Source organism: Vulpes lagopus, chromosome 19, assembly GCF_018345385.1.
Source record: "Vulpes lagopus strain Blue_001 chromosome 19, ASM1834538v1, whole genome shotgun sequence".
NCBI lineage: Eukaryota > Metazoa > Chordata > Mammalia > Carnivora > Canidae > Vulpes > Vulpes lagopus.
The window spans coordinates 31,197,296-31,211,443 of record NC_054842.1 but is presented as its reverse complement, the minus strand read 5'-3'; the positions used below and the strand labels follow the sequence as shown (position 1 = coordinate 31,211,443).

The 14,148-nt window shown below is 36.8% G+C and overlaps 1 protein-coding gene across 6 annotated transcripts in view; it reads left to right on the top strand.

The window, feature by feature from the left end:
- Nucleotides 1-12,414, top strand: part of TOPBP1 (DNA topoisomerase II binding protein 1) — a 62,048-nt gene extending 49,634 nt beyond the window's left edge. For all 6 annotated transcript variants that reach the window (XM_041734301.1, XM_041734302.1, XM_041734300.1 and 3 more), the window contains 5 exons: nt 2,741-2,904; nt 3,879-4,016; nt 5,688-5,777; nt 5,952-6,113; nt 11,678-12,414. In XM_041734301.1, the coding sequence (XP_041590235.1) occupies nt 2,741-2,904; nt 3,879-4,016; nt 5,688-5,777; nt 5,952-6,113; nt 11,678-11,821 (698 nt within the window). In that variant the 3' untranslated portion in view covers nt 11,822-12,414. The remainder of the gene's footprint in view (nt 1-2,740; nt 2,905-3,878; nt 4,017-5,687; nt 5,778-5,951; nt 6,114-11,677) is intronic.
- The last annotated feature ends 1,734 nt before the right edge of the window (nt 12,415-14,148 follow it).

Genomic DNA, 14,148 nt, shown 5'->3' with positions numbered 1-14,148 from the left:
AATTAATAAAACATTTTATTTAACCTGCTGTACACAAAATATTATATTCAACATGTAATCAGTATAAAATATCAATGAGATCTTACTTTTTTTCCTAAGTAGTTTTTGAAATCTGATCTATATTTTGCACTTTTAGCACATCTCAATTTGGGCTATGCTGCAAGTGTTTGATAGCCACATGTGACTAGCGGTTACTATATTAGAGCAACTCTACAGAATTAGGGAAAGTATAGGAAGAGAACTTAATCTGACAGGTTGATACAGAGAAAACATTAGGAAATAATGGTTGTTTTTAATAATAGCCCTGAGTCATCAAGAAAAGATTAAATGTTAGTGCTGTCCTTTTAAGTGTGTGGTAAATTATGATAGATGTTTTTGGGTTTTGTTTTGTTTTGTTTTGTTTTGTTTAGATTTTATTTATTCATGAGAGAGGCAGAGACAGAGGCAGAGGGAGAAGCAGGCTCCATGCAGGGAGCCCGATGCGGGACTCAATCCTAGAACTCCAGGATCATGCCCTGGGCCAAAGGCAGGCACTACCACTGAGCCACCCAGGGATCCCCGATAGAAATATTAAAAAATATTTTTGTCAAATACAGAGTTGAGACGCTATGTTTCTTAGAAACTGGACTCACATGGAACACTGTTTCCCAGTCACCTAGCAAATGAGATGGAGTTCTAAATCAAGATTTTTTTTTAAAATATTTATTTATTTGAAAGAGAAAGCATGAGCGGAGGAATGGGGAGGAACAGAGGGAGGGAGAGAAGCAGATGTCTTGCTGAGCAGAAAGCCCAATGCAGGGCTCAATTCCAGGACCCCAGGATTACAACTTGAGCCAGGGGCAGACACTTAACCGACTGAGCCACCCAGGCACCCCATAAATCAAGATTGTTAAGCTTTATCTGGAGCTCTCAGAATGGAAGAAGATGCTCCAAGCATCTGTCCTCCTGTATTTTATTCCATCTCTGTAAACTCTGGCAAGAGAATGGTCTAGAAGAGAGGCAAATGAGGACAGATTGTACTGGAATGGAGTCTGAGTGGGAAGTTTTTGATACCAGAATGCAAAGAGACCCTTCATCTTATAAATGAAGCAACTGTGACCAGTTAATTTACATAAGTAAATCTATTATGTTGTCTGGGTTACCAAATAAATTTGTTAAATAGAATTAGATCTCAATATAATATGGAATTTTCGCCTTCTTGTTTTTTTGTCATTCTGATCCTGAGTGAGTTACTGTGTACTTGTGTCATCATGGATAGATGGCAGATAATCATAGTAACCTACCTTCAGAGAGTTGTGCAGATTAAATGAGTTAATAATCCTGAGTACTTTCCACAATCCCTGGCATATAGTATGTGGTCAAACAATATTGCTTCCTTTATTAGTTATCTGTAAAGCATGAGTGGAGCTCTAATGTTTGTTGAATTCTTACAAAGTCGTTAATACAACTTTGTCTAACCAATAATCAGGTTAACTTCTGAAGTGTAAATCAAAAATTGATCAGTCAAAAGCCATGCTTTACATAAGCTTTTAAGCCTTCTTTCCTCAAAATCGGACATCATACATCTATGTCTGAGAAGAAGGTTCAGCTTCTGCCTGCTGCTTCATGTTTCCCTAGGGTGTGTGTTTTCCTCCCTAGCTTCTGTGTTGTTGAGCTACTGACCTTATTTCCACTCAAAAAATTTTCTTCTGCTTTTACTCTATAGAAGCCGTTTCTTGACTTCCATCTCCCTGGTTACCAATACTCAGTGGTTGGAAATTGCAAAAGTAGTTGAGACTTAAAAGCTATAACAACAGTAGTAAATGGACTCTGCTTATATTTTTTTTTATTTTTAATATCTTAATTGTAACAAGCCAAGTACAGACAAACAAAAGTTTGAATAAGAATTTAATATTGAAATAGCAAAGAATTTTTGTTAATTATTTTGGTCTGATAATGGCATTGTGGCTGTGTAAGAAAATTACCATGTATTGTAGAGATGCATACTGAATGGGTAGGGGTAGAGTAACATGATGTCTGGAATTTACTTTAAAATAGCTAATGGGGGATCCCTGGGTGGCGCAGCGGTTTGGCGCCTGCCTTTGGCCCAGGGCGCGATCCTGGAGACCCAGGATCGAATCCCACATCAGGCTCCCGGTGCATGGAGCCTGCTTCCCCCTCTGCCTATGTCTCTGCCTCTCTCTCTTTCTCTCTGTGACTATCATAAATAAATAAAAATTTAAAAATAAAAAAAATAAAAAATAAATAAATAAGTAAAATAGCTAATGGGCAGCCTAGGTGGCTCAGCGGTTTAGCGCCGCCTTAGGCCCAGGGCGTGATCCTGGAGACCCGGGATTGAGTCCCACGTTGGGCTCCCTGCATGGAGCCTGCTTCTACCTCTGCCTGTGTCTCTGCCTCTCTCTCTCTCTCCCTCTCTCTCATATGAATAAATAAAATCTTTAAAATAAATAAATTAAATAGTTAAGCCAAAAAGAGGGTAGACTGAAGTAAGGATGGCAAAATTTTGGTAATTTTGGAATCTAGGTGGCCAGTGTGTAGGGTTTCATTTTACTATTTCTTCTATTTTAATTTTTCATTAAAAAATATTATTTTATAAAAATATATGTATGTGAAGTAAAATAATTGTCAAAGTGTTTTGGTTTGGTGCATTTTATTTATAAATAATTTCTCTGTAGAGTTGATGTTTTTTCTAGGAAGAAGTTAAGAATTTCAATAAAGTATCAATTTTTCTTTACTTTAGGTGGATTAGTAATAGAGAAGCAAAGCTTTGATCCCAATTGTACACACATTGTTGTGGGACATCCTCTTCGAAACGAGAAGTATTTAGCCTCAGTGGCAGCTGGGAAGTGGGTACTTCATCGCTCCTACCTGGAAGCATGCCGGACTGCTGGGCACTTCGTGCTGGTGTGTATTCAAATTAATATGAAGAATCATTTTTCTTTAAAAGCATCTGCCTCAGGTCATGATCTCAGAGTCCTGGGAATCGAGCCTCAGTGGGGAGTCTGTAAGTCTTAATAATTGATTCCAGTATCCACATAATCATTCATATAATGGAAATAACCAAATATGACTAGTTAGATTATACCAATTTTATAAGGTCCACATTAACAAAGAAAAAAAAAAAATTTAAGAGATTACAGACCCAGATTCTTAGTTATATCAGTTTTGTTTAATTTGAATGTGGACTTAGTTTTTTTTCTCTTTGGAATAACATTAGAAAATGTGAAGATTATCTCATCATAAGCTTTATCTTTACTGCCAGCCCCTTAAATATTAAGTTGTCTGAAATATTTTGGTTCCTAATTAACCATCACAGTAATATCTGTCATGCAGTTTTTGAAGTTTTCAATCAATATCCCTTAGGGATCTGATTTCTATGGACAGGTAGTCCATAGAAATACCTCCACTGAGAACATGTCCTTCATGAAGTTCATCTTATAATAGATGAAGCCTAGTAATCTGTATATTACCAATTACTAAGGTGTAGTTACTATATTTCTTAGAAATGTAGCAGTATTTTTCTGATTTCTAATTAAAAGCCAGATATACTTAGGGTACCTGGGTGGCTTAGTTGGTTGAGCATCTGCCTTTGACTGAGGTGGCAGGGAGTCTGCTTCTCCCTCTCCCTACCACTCCCCCTGTTTGTGTGTGCTCACGCTCACTGTCTCTCTCTCTCAAATAAAATCGTTAAAAATAAATATATATACATGACCCTTCTATGAATTAAAGTACATATTCTTCCTCTGTGCTCATAAACTGATATTTAGTGCTCTGTATTTATAACAATTGAATGTATAGCTTTTAACTCTTATGAGATCATGGACTTCTTGAGGACATACTGTAGGACAACTCCGAAGTTTATTGTACTAATTGTCTAGGAAGAAGACTATGAATGGGGAAGTAGTTCCATACTTGATGTTTTGACTGGAATCAATGTACAGCAACGAAGACTAGCACTTGCAGCAATGAGATGGAGGAAAAAAATCCAGCAAAGACAAGAATCAGGCATTGTTGAGGTATTGACAAATGTGGTGATATGAACGGCATTCAGTTTGATGATTATTAACATTTTAATTTTAAGAGAATGTGCTTATTAACAAAATATAGTTGTCTTTTATGCCTTGGTTGATATACTTAGTTTGAGCATTCTAAATAGGGCTATGTTAATTCCTAATTCCTTTAATTATGATCAAGAGGAAGGTATATATAATGTTGATGTCTCTTAAAAATATGTGTGTATGGGATACCTGGGTGGCTCACTCAGTTAGGCATCCAACTCTTGATTTCAGCTCAGGTCATGATCTCAGAGTGGTGAGATCCAGCCTTGCATCAGACTCCTCGCTTAGCCAGGAGTCTGCTAGAGATTCTCTCTCTCCCTCTGCCACTCCCCTCACCACGTATGCATGAATGCACACTCTCAAATACATAAATCTTTTTTTAAAAAGTAAAAAGGAATGGTAAAAATAATTTTAAAATGTGACCCATGCTATATTTCTTCCAAAGACTCTTCAGCATCTACCTTCAGGGTTTCTTAACATGGGGTCCACAGACTCTCCCAAAGGAGTTGTAGATAAAATTCACTGTTTATACACTTTGGATGGAGCATTGGAATACATCCTTATTTTTACGAACCTCCAATTGGAAGCATTTCTTTTCATTATAGAAGTCTAGGTAACCAATCACAACATTTAACAGTACTTGTGATTTTACCCCAAGAGAAGAGAGACATCTTTGCATTATATTTGCAAGTATTTCGAGATACTGCTTATGTTTATCATCTTTTTTTAATTGAAATATAGTTGATGCACAGTATTACATTAGTTTCACATATGTAACAGTGATTTGACAACTATACATTATGCTCAGAAGTGTAGCTAACCATCTGTCTTTACTACTTTGAAATTGTAATAGCTCCAGTCACCACTAGGTCTTTTAATTCATTAATACAGAAGGGCATCTATTATGTTACAAATTTGCAAATATTTTGACAGTTTTCAATAAAATGGTTTTTTGTAATCTTTTATAGTTTATGTTAAAATTAATATTTTAAAACATTGTTCATATGGCACAGAAATCACATTTCAATAAAGCTTTTGTTTTAAAAGAATAAGAAAACAGGTCCAGAGGTTTCACTGGACTGTCAAAGGAGTCCATGGTCACAAAAGTTAGAAACCCAAATTAAATAATCTTGTGTGTTGTATTCTGAGCTCTCTACTGTATCCATGCCCTTGTTAGCCTTAATTCCCTTCTTTTAGAGTAATTCTACTGGCTTTTGTTGATAGTTATTCCCTAGTGAAATATTTAATATTTCTGATTTGCAAACATTTTCAAGAGAAATATAATAGAGACTTCATCTAATCTAAGAACTTGTACAATAAGTTCTACCGTGGATTAATTATAAGGAAAAAATACAAGACTAAATAAAAGCCAAGTTGCTTTGTTTTCATGTTAATTAATCATCAAAACATTTTCCTTCATTTTTCAAGTACTTATTGATAGCCTACTGTGTGCCAAACACCATAGCTATGTGTTTCAGAGTATTCTGACCAGAGACAATTACCACTGTGGCAGAAGTAAAGGTTATAAGATTATTTGTTGACGTAAAACTACATTTACAGATAAAATGATGTATTATTTGCATTTATTTCCCAAATAATTTCAACACTGATTATTTTTTTCATTTATAGGGGGCATTTAGTGGGTGGAAGGTTATCTTACATGTTGACCAGTCCCGAGAAGCAGGATTCAAACGCCTTCTTCAGTCAGGAGGAGCAAAGGTTTGTATTGAGTCAACTTACAGAATTTTTTATGTGAATTTTTTTTTTGACCAAGGTTGCTGTGATCAGTTCCTGATTTTCTCTACTTTGTGAGATGACAGTCCTTAAGTACAGATTATACTTGAACTACTTTGGGACACTGATAGATTGTGATGCTTATTATTTGTTCTTTAGGTACTACCTGGTCATTCTGTACCTTTATTTAAAGAAGCTACACATCTCTTTTCTGACTTCAATAAACTGAAACCAGATGACTCAGGAGTTAATATAGCAGAAGCTGCTGCCCAAAATGTGTACTGCTTGAAAACAGAATACATTGCTGATTATCTGATGCAGGTGTGTAAGATTTTTGTCCTTGACCTCCTCATCACCAGAGATAGACTTATATGCATAGGGTTGTAACTGCACGACAAAACCTTTGACTTGTTTATTAATAGAATGTTTGGCTCCTCTTATTCTGTATGCAATCCCTTTCAGTTTCATTCTATTTTTTTTATAATGAACACATACGTAAACATTTAGCTTGGAGTTAAATAGAGCAGGTATAAAAATCTGGGTTACCTAAAAGCATTAAAAATGCCCTTTCTTAGTGTTGGAATAGTGCTATTCACAATTAGCCTAAGTTTTTATTTGGGCAAAGAAAAATCTTTGTGATGCCAGAGCACCTGAAATGCCATCAGAAACCAGCAAGATATGACACGTGATAATGCCTTACTACCAAGGATTTCAAATAGAATGGTATAGAACTGAGGGGAAGCCAAAACTCACCATGCTGTGTAATTTTTGCTATTTGTGTTTTGGAGTTGCTATAGAAAAAAATGGCTAAAACATAAACATGAAACCTTTATTATAAAGCAGTGGGGTGTACTAATTAGGAATTAATAAGCCAGGACTAACTCCTAGAAACACCTAAGTAACTTTTTAAAAAGCTCAAGCCTTTTTACTCACCGCTTTTCTCAGGGTTACATTGTGTATCAGGCAGTAGATGTCTGGAGGAATGCAGTTGGGCGGAGTAGGCTGCTATGTATTTCTGTGTCTAAGCTCATCATTGCCAACCTAGCTCTCAGAAGTAGGTCAAAATAGAACACTTCAGGGAAGCAAAGCAGCAGACTAGGGAGGGAGAGTCAAGCAGACTTGACTTCAAGTTCATGATCGAGATAAGCCAAGCACAAGTAAGACTCTTGAGATAGGCTTACCCCAATGTTCTGACCTCAGGTTAAAAGCTGGTGGTGGGGTGAGGTATTAATTCATTAAAAAGCTGGGTGCAGTGGCCACGGGGATCTTGGTGATGACATGTCCTTAGCTACCTTGCTCCACTCTGGATGGTCACCCTCTACCACACAGTGCTATCATCCCAGGATCTCCATTCACCACCATCCTTTCTCTTCTCTGTTGGATCTCCTATTTCTGTATCCCTTGTCATCCTAATCTCTCATTTTGTCAAAGGTCATTTTATAGTAACTTGAGAAAGCGCATGGGGATAAACAGATTTTCTGTATGTGAAAATTCTTTTTTCTGTGCCCAAATTTCTCAGTTTGGATGGACATCAAATTCTAGGTTGAAACATTTTCTTCTTAATCTCCTTGCTTTTAGTATTGTATTTTGATTCATAATCTGTTTTAAGTAACTATAATTTAGTAGGAAGCTCTTTTTGTCCCTAGTTTTCTAAAATTTCAAAATGATAGGCTCTCAGGGTCTGTTTTTATTATGCTGCACATCACAGGCCTCTTCTGGCCTGGTAACTTGTGTCTTTCATTTCTAGAAAATCTTGAGTTATTTCAGCAAGGATATTTTGTCTCCACTTTCTGTTCTCATTTTTAGTACTTCTACTTGTACACTTGATAATCTTATTTCATAACTATTTTTATTTTATTATTTATTTATTCATGAGAGGCACAGACATAGGCAGAGGAAGAACCAGGCTCCCTGTAGCGAGCCTGATACAGGACTCAATCCCAGGACCCCAGGACCACAACCTGAGCCAAAGGCAGACTCTCAACCACTGAGCCACCCAGGTGCCCCGTAAAATGGCTTTCTTTTAAACAGAGTATCTTTGGACCTTGCTTTTTTATTCTTTGGAATGTTTAGTCCATCATGTAATTATTGATATGATTGGATTTAGGTTTTTTTGCAGTTTGTCTTCAGTTTGTCTCCTTTGTTTCTGTGTTCTTCCTTTCTTGCCTTTTTTTGGTTGGGGACAGGATGTGTTTTGCTCTACAGATTACAGTATACTTCCTTAACTTTCCATAGTGTAGCTGGAATGATATTGTGCCACTTCACACAGAATGTAGAAAGCTTGCAGTCATAGAGGTTCCTTTACTTCCCCTATCCTTTTTAAACCAGGGGCTGATAAACTGTAGCCCACAGGCCAAACCCTGCCCACTGCCTATTTTATAAGGTTTTACTGGAACACACAGCTCCAGCCATTTATATGTTCTCTCTTCTGCACTACAGTAGCTGGGGTGAGTAGTTGCAACAGGGACCATCTGTTCCCCACAGCCTGAAATATTTAATGTCTGGTCGTTTAACATAAAGCAGGGGCCAGCAAACTTTCTGTAGAGTTGTCATATATTTTACATTGGTCTAATACAGCTCCACAGAACAGTGTTCTGCCTTAAAGTAAAAATTGCTTAAACAATCCTATGTTTTGAGAAAATTAAAAGGAAGAATACAGTCTTATATTTATCCTATCTGGTATCACTTTTCCTTCAGCCCGAAAAACTGGTTTGTACTACAAGTCGGATGGGACCAATTCTAGTTAATTATTTGAGTGTCTATTTTACCTTTATGCTTGAAGGTTCTTTTTGAAGGGTATAGAATTTGGGAATTGATACCTGTTTTTCCTTGTATTTTAAAGATTCCACTTTCTGTTGGCCTCTATTGTTTCTGATAAGAAGTCAGTGGTAATTTGAATTCTTCTCCTATATGCAGTGCTCTGTGTCATTGTGTGTGGGGTATGTGTCTTGCTGTTCAGAATTTTCATCTTTGGTTTTCACCATTTAGGATATTGCCAGGTGTGCTTTCTTTATGTTAATGTAATCCTGGTTGGTGTCTGCAGAGCTTCTTTAGTCTGTAAACTTCTTTCACCACATTAAAGAAATTTTGGCCATTACTTCTCCATTCTTTCATCTAGTTATGGGAATTTAATCACTCATACCTTTGGATATTGTCCCACAGGTCCTTCAGACCATGTTTACTCTGCAGTTTTTCTGTTTTTCTGATTAACTAATTCCTGTTTATCTGCTTCCAACTTCACTGATTTTTTTTCTGTATTTTCATTCTGTTCTTAACCCTACTCCATGAGATTTTTTATTTAGATACTAAATTTTTTTATACATAGAATTCTTTGGTTCTTTTTTTATAGTTTCTATTTTTCTGCTTTTTTTCATTTCAAGATAAGAGCAGCTATAGTGTGTCTACTACTTCCAACATCTGGGTCATGAGCAAGATATACTGTTTTTATTTTGAGGGAATTGTAGATTTACATATAGTTGTAAGAAATAACAGTTTCCCCCAGTGGATAACATCTTGCAAAAATCTAGCAGTATTACACAGTATTACAGCCGAGATATTGACGTGATGCAATCCACACTTACTCCAATTTCTCCATTTCTACTTGATGTGTCTTGCCACCACAGTCAAGATATAGAACAGTCTATCACTACAGCAACCCTTCATTTTGAGTTTTCTTAACTAGACCCATCCTTCCCTTCATTCTCTTCTCCCAGGGGTCTCACACCTGGCAACCACTAATCTGTTGTTTAAATTTTAAGTGGAATCAATATAGTATGTAATCTTTTTGGATTGGTTTTTTTTCTCTTGAGAATCATTCATGTGTTGCTTGTATCAGTAATTTTATTACTACTTATTGCTGAGTAGTTCAGATATACTATAGCTTAACCATTAACCTATTGAAGGACATCTGGGTTGTTTCTACTTTGGGGCTATTATGAAAAAAGCTACTGTGAACATTTGTACACATATTTTGTGTGAAAATAAGATTTCATTGCACTGAGATAAATCCAAAAAGACAAAATGAAGGATCACTGTGGAGATATAGACTATTCTGAGATAAATGCTTCAGTGTGTTTCCAGAATAGTCACATTTTACATTCCTACCAATGAGATGAGCAATCCCAGTTTTTTCTGTATCCTCGTTGGCATGTTTACTTTTTCTTTATTTTAGCCTTTTCATTTGGTATGTAGTAATCCCTTGCTGTGGTTTTAATTTGCAGGTCTTTAATGGCTAGTCAGAGTGAACATCTTTGGTATACTTCATAAATGTATGAGGTGTGAGGTTTCATATAAGGTGTGAAGTTTAGGTAGAAAAAAAATCTGTTTCAGAAGGTCTATAAAATCTGTTTCAGAAGGTCTATAAAAGAACTATCCTCCATCTAGTTGCTTTGGCCCTTTGTCATAATTCAGTTGGGTATATTGTGGGGGTCTATTGATCTAGGTATCTTCTACAATAGCATCTTATTTATGATTTATGTATTAAGCCCTGATATTAGTGATTCCTCTTTATTTTTCTTTTTCAAGATCATTTTAGGCATTCCAGAGCCTATACCTTTTATGTAAGTTTTAGGATAACCGTATTTATATGCCTACAGAAACCTCTTGCTATGATTGATACAAATCACATTAAGCCTACAGATTAATTTGAGTGAACTGACATCTTTACTATGTTCAGTCTTTTGATCCCTGAACTTACTGATTTAGGGCATCTTTAATGAACATTTTGTAATTTTCAATACATGTGTTTTAAGTTTTGTATCTTTTTTGTGGTTTTGGACCCATTTTCTTGAGAATGGGTCATGTTCTTCGATGTGGTATAATTTTATATGCATCCTAGACATTTTAAGTTGTAAAAATTAGATTCTATTATGTTCCTCAGGGGGATTCCATTCTGTTTGCTTAACAGGCACTGGCTGCTGTGAGTGGGGGGCTCAAGTCTAAGCTTAAGCCTCCTCTGCCTTTCCATGGTGAGAGGGCAAAGATTGAGGCAGAGTTCATGACCGAGTTTGGGGCTTCTCCTGCTCCTTCCTGGGATTTCCCACCTCATTTTTCAGTGGCTGTGGTTTCAGGCCATTAATACTACCTGCTTTCTGTTGAGGCTTAGTTTAGCCAGCCCACATGACACTTCTCCTCAGACCGGACCCCCTACCAAGTGTCAACCCTTCTGATATTGCCTGATCTCATTTCCTCTCCAGTGTCTTGTGATAGTTGCCTTTAATATATTTGGGTCGGAAGTTGTCATCCAGGGAAGAGTTAAATCAAAAGGCACTTACCCAGTATTTTATGGTGATTCATTTTCATGTTATCCAGTCTGCCACTTGGAATATGGTTATTGCAAGGATTTTGGAGGCAGTGTTGTAATGATTTTGGCTTTGCCACCTGCTAGTTATATAATGTTATTTAGCCTTTTTTATCTTATCTGTAAAATGGGGAATATGAAACACCTATCTCACATGTTTACAGATTAAAAATATTTTTAAAAATTGACAATAAGGGGGATGCCTGGGTAACTCAGTGGTTGAGCATCTGCCTTTGGCTCAGGGTGTGATCCTGGTCCAGGGATCAAGTCTCACATCTGGTTCTGCTTCTCCCTCTCCCTATGTCTCTGCCTCTCTCTCTCTGTCTCATGATTAAATAAAATCTTTGAAAAAAAAAGTTGACACTAAGTATAAGGTGTCACTTCTTAACCTTACTCTACAAATGACACCATTATCAAGGTCTGAGCGGGCCCCATTCCACCTGAGCTATAAATTTTTCTGATAAAAGGTGAGATTTTGTCACATATGGTCTATTCCTAGCATACCTTAAAATACAAATTTTAAGTCTTTCTGGCTAAAAAGCATAGTCAAGGAAAAAAATGAACAATGTATTTTCCTCTTTTATAGGAATCACCTCCACCAGTAGAAAATTACTGTCTACCAGAAGCAGTTTCATTTCTTCAGAATAATAAGGAACCTGGGCCTGGATTATCACAGAAGAGGAAAGCTCCTACAGAGAAAAATAAAATCAAACGACCTAGAGTAAACTAATCATGTTTGCTCTTTAGTCACCAAACATTAGTATTTTAATTATAAAGCCTGAATGTTACGGTCATGGATTTGCATAGTAATTTAAAGACAAGTGTCTGAAGCATTCAGCTTCAGAGTATAATGATGATCTTGCTTGTAGTTAGTTTTTAACATCTGAAATTTTAATCACTGAAACATTAACTGTTTTACCTGAAATAACAACAAAACACAACTCCTTGGCTAGCTTGTCATTAAACCACACTGAAGTGTGTAAGGGGCTGTTTATTATTTTCTTGTAAATATCTGAGTCTATAGCTTAGTGAAGTTTTAGCAAGGTAATGGATTTTGCCTTAAAATGCCTGCTTTAATTCGTAACAATAAGGAGCTTGTAGATTGGGATTTATTCGTGTTTTCCCTGATTCCTCTCACCACTTTCCCTCTTTTTAACAGGAGCCTGAGTACAAGGTTTAATGAGAAACTGAGGCTTTAAACTTAAATATGTGTTAGTGTATATATGTATATGCATGTTTGTACAGATCTCCATGATGTTTGCCAAGTTTGGGAGCCAAAACTTGGAAAATAAAGACAATAAAGAATAAAAGTAGTGACTGAAATTAGTTGTTCAGATAAGTTTTTGAACAGAGCATCCTAGTATTCATTGTCTTATTGAAGCAATAAATGATTTGTAAAATTAAGCTTAAAAAGCAAATCGCTGGGGTGCCTGGGTGGTGCTTTTCTCAGGGTCGTTGGCTCAAGCTCTGAGTGGGGGCTCCAGGCTCAGCTTCTCCCTTTCCTTGCCCCTCCGCCCACTCTCTAAAATAAGTAACTTTAAAAAAAAAATTTTATTACTACTTATGTTTCTGATGTTTGTTACTTTAGAATATTGTATTACTGTGTTTAAAAAAAAGTTTATTGGAACTACAAAACTGCATTAGCCTTTATTAAGCTACACCTAAACACCCTGCTACATGTGTTACCACGGTCTTCTAAATGTAAAGCTACCTCATTTTGCTGAAAGGAGGAACCAGATATAAATGGTCCCCATTTCATAGAGTCTTTTTTTTTTTTTTTCATTTCCTAGATTCTTTGAAGGCAAACTCAAATGGTGACGGTCGAAAGTCTTAACCTGAACACAAAACTTTTTTTCAAAGTCTTCCTCTGTAGGGAAATAGTAGGGTTATCACAGCCCCTCATAAATGGCCCTTCAAAGTTTTTGGCCTTGATCTAAATTCCCAGCTCAAAACAAAAATTCCTGCACAGCCAAATGGATAGATAGCATTGTCATGTAAACATGTCCCTCCCCAAACAAAATCACATGGCCTGGTTCTACCCGGGCAATTTTGTGTGAGTAGAATCTTTCCAGTGGCATCTAGCAGTATGTTTCCCTGAATTTCATCACTTAAATTTTTCATTAAACTAAATGTTAGATCCTGTTTCTCTCTAGCCCAGATAAAATTATATAATGTATGCTCTTCTGCCAAAATTATGAACTGTTTTTCCAGTAAATAAACACATACTTTAAAACTTTAAGGCTCCAGATCTCAACTGTTCCTCCTGATTCTCCAAAATCTCTGTATCAACTATTTCAACTTTGGCTTTCCCTCTTAGACTATAAATGTCCTAATGCCAGCAAGACCATACATACAAATAATTTAAGATTTTATTAGAGAAAGGGCATGAGTGAGGGGGGAGCACAGAGAGAGAAGCAGGCTCCTCCCTGAACAAGGGAGCCCAATATGGGGCTTGATCCCAAAACCCTGAGATCATGACCTGACCTATAAATGCAGACACTTAACCAACTGAGCCACGCAGGCACCCCATGCAAATAATCTAAGCACAGATTTCCTTCATTTAAGGAAAACAAAAAAGCTTTCCTTGATTATTCTTAGTTTCTCCTCAGAATTGCTATAGTATTTTAATATGACACTTAAATTAGAATCTTCCATTCCTGCATGAATTTTCTAGTGCATCAGCCTGATGGCCAGCATTCATTTATTCAACAGCTATTCCTTAGCATATAACAAGTACATGGGGACGCCTAGGTGGCTCAGCGGTTTAGCGCCTGCCTTCGGCCCGGGCATGATTCTGGAGTCCCGGGATCGAGTCCCGCATCAGGCTCCCTGCGTGGAGCCTGCTTCTCCCTCTACCCATGTCTCTGCCTCTGTGTGTGTGTGTGTGTCTCTTATGAATAAATAAAATCTTAAAAAAAAAAAAAAAACTAGTACATGGGATCCAGGAGCAAACTACCTAGAAAGCATGCTTCCTTGTGGAGATTGAAGAGGCCGGATTGTGTGAATTGTTTCACACACATACACATTCAGAGATTGAAGCCTAACCCCTAAAGTGAC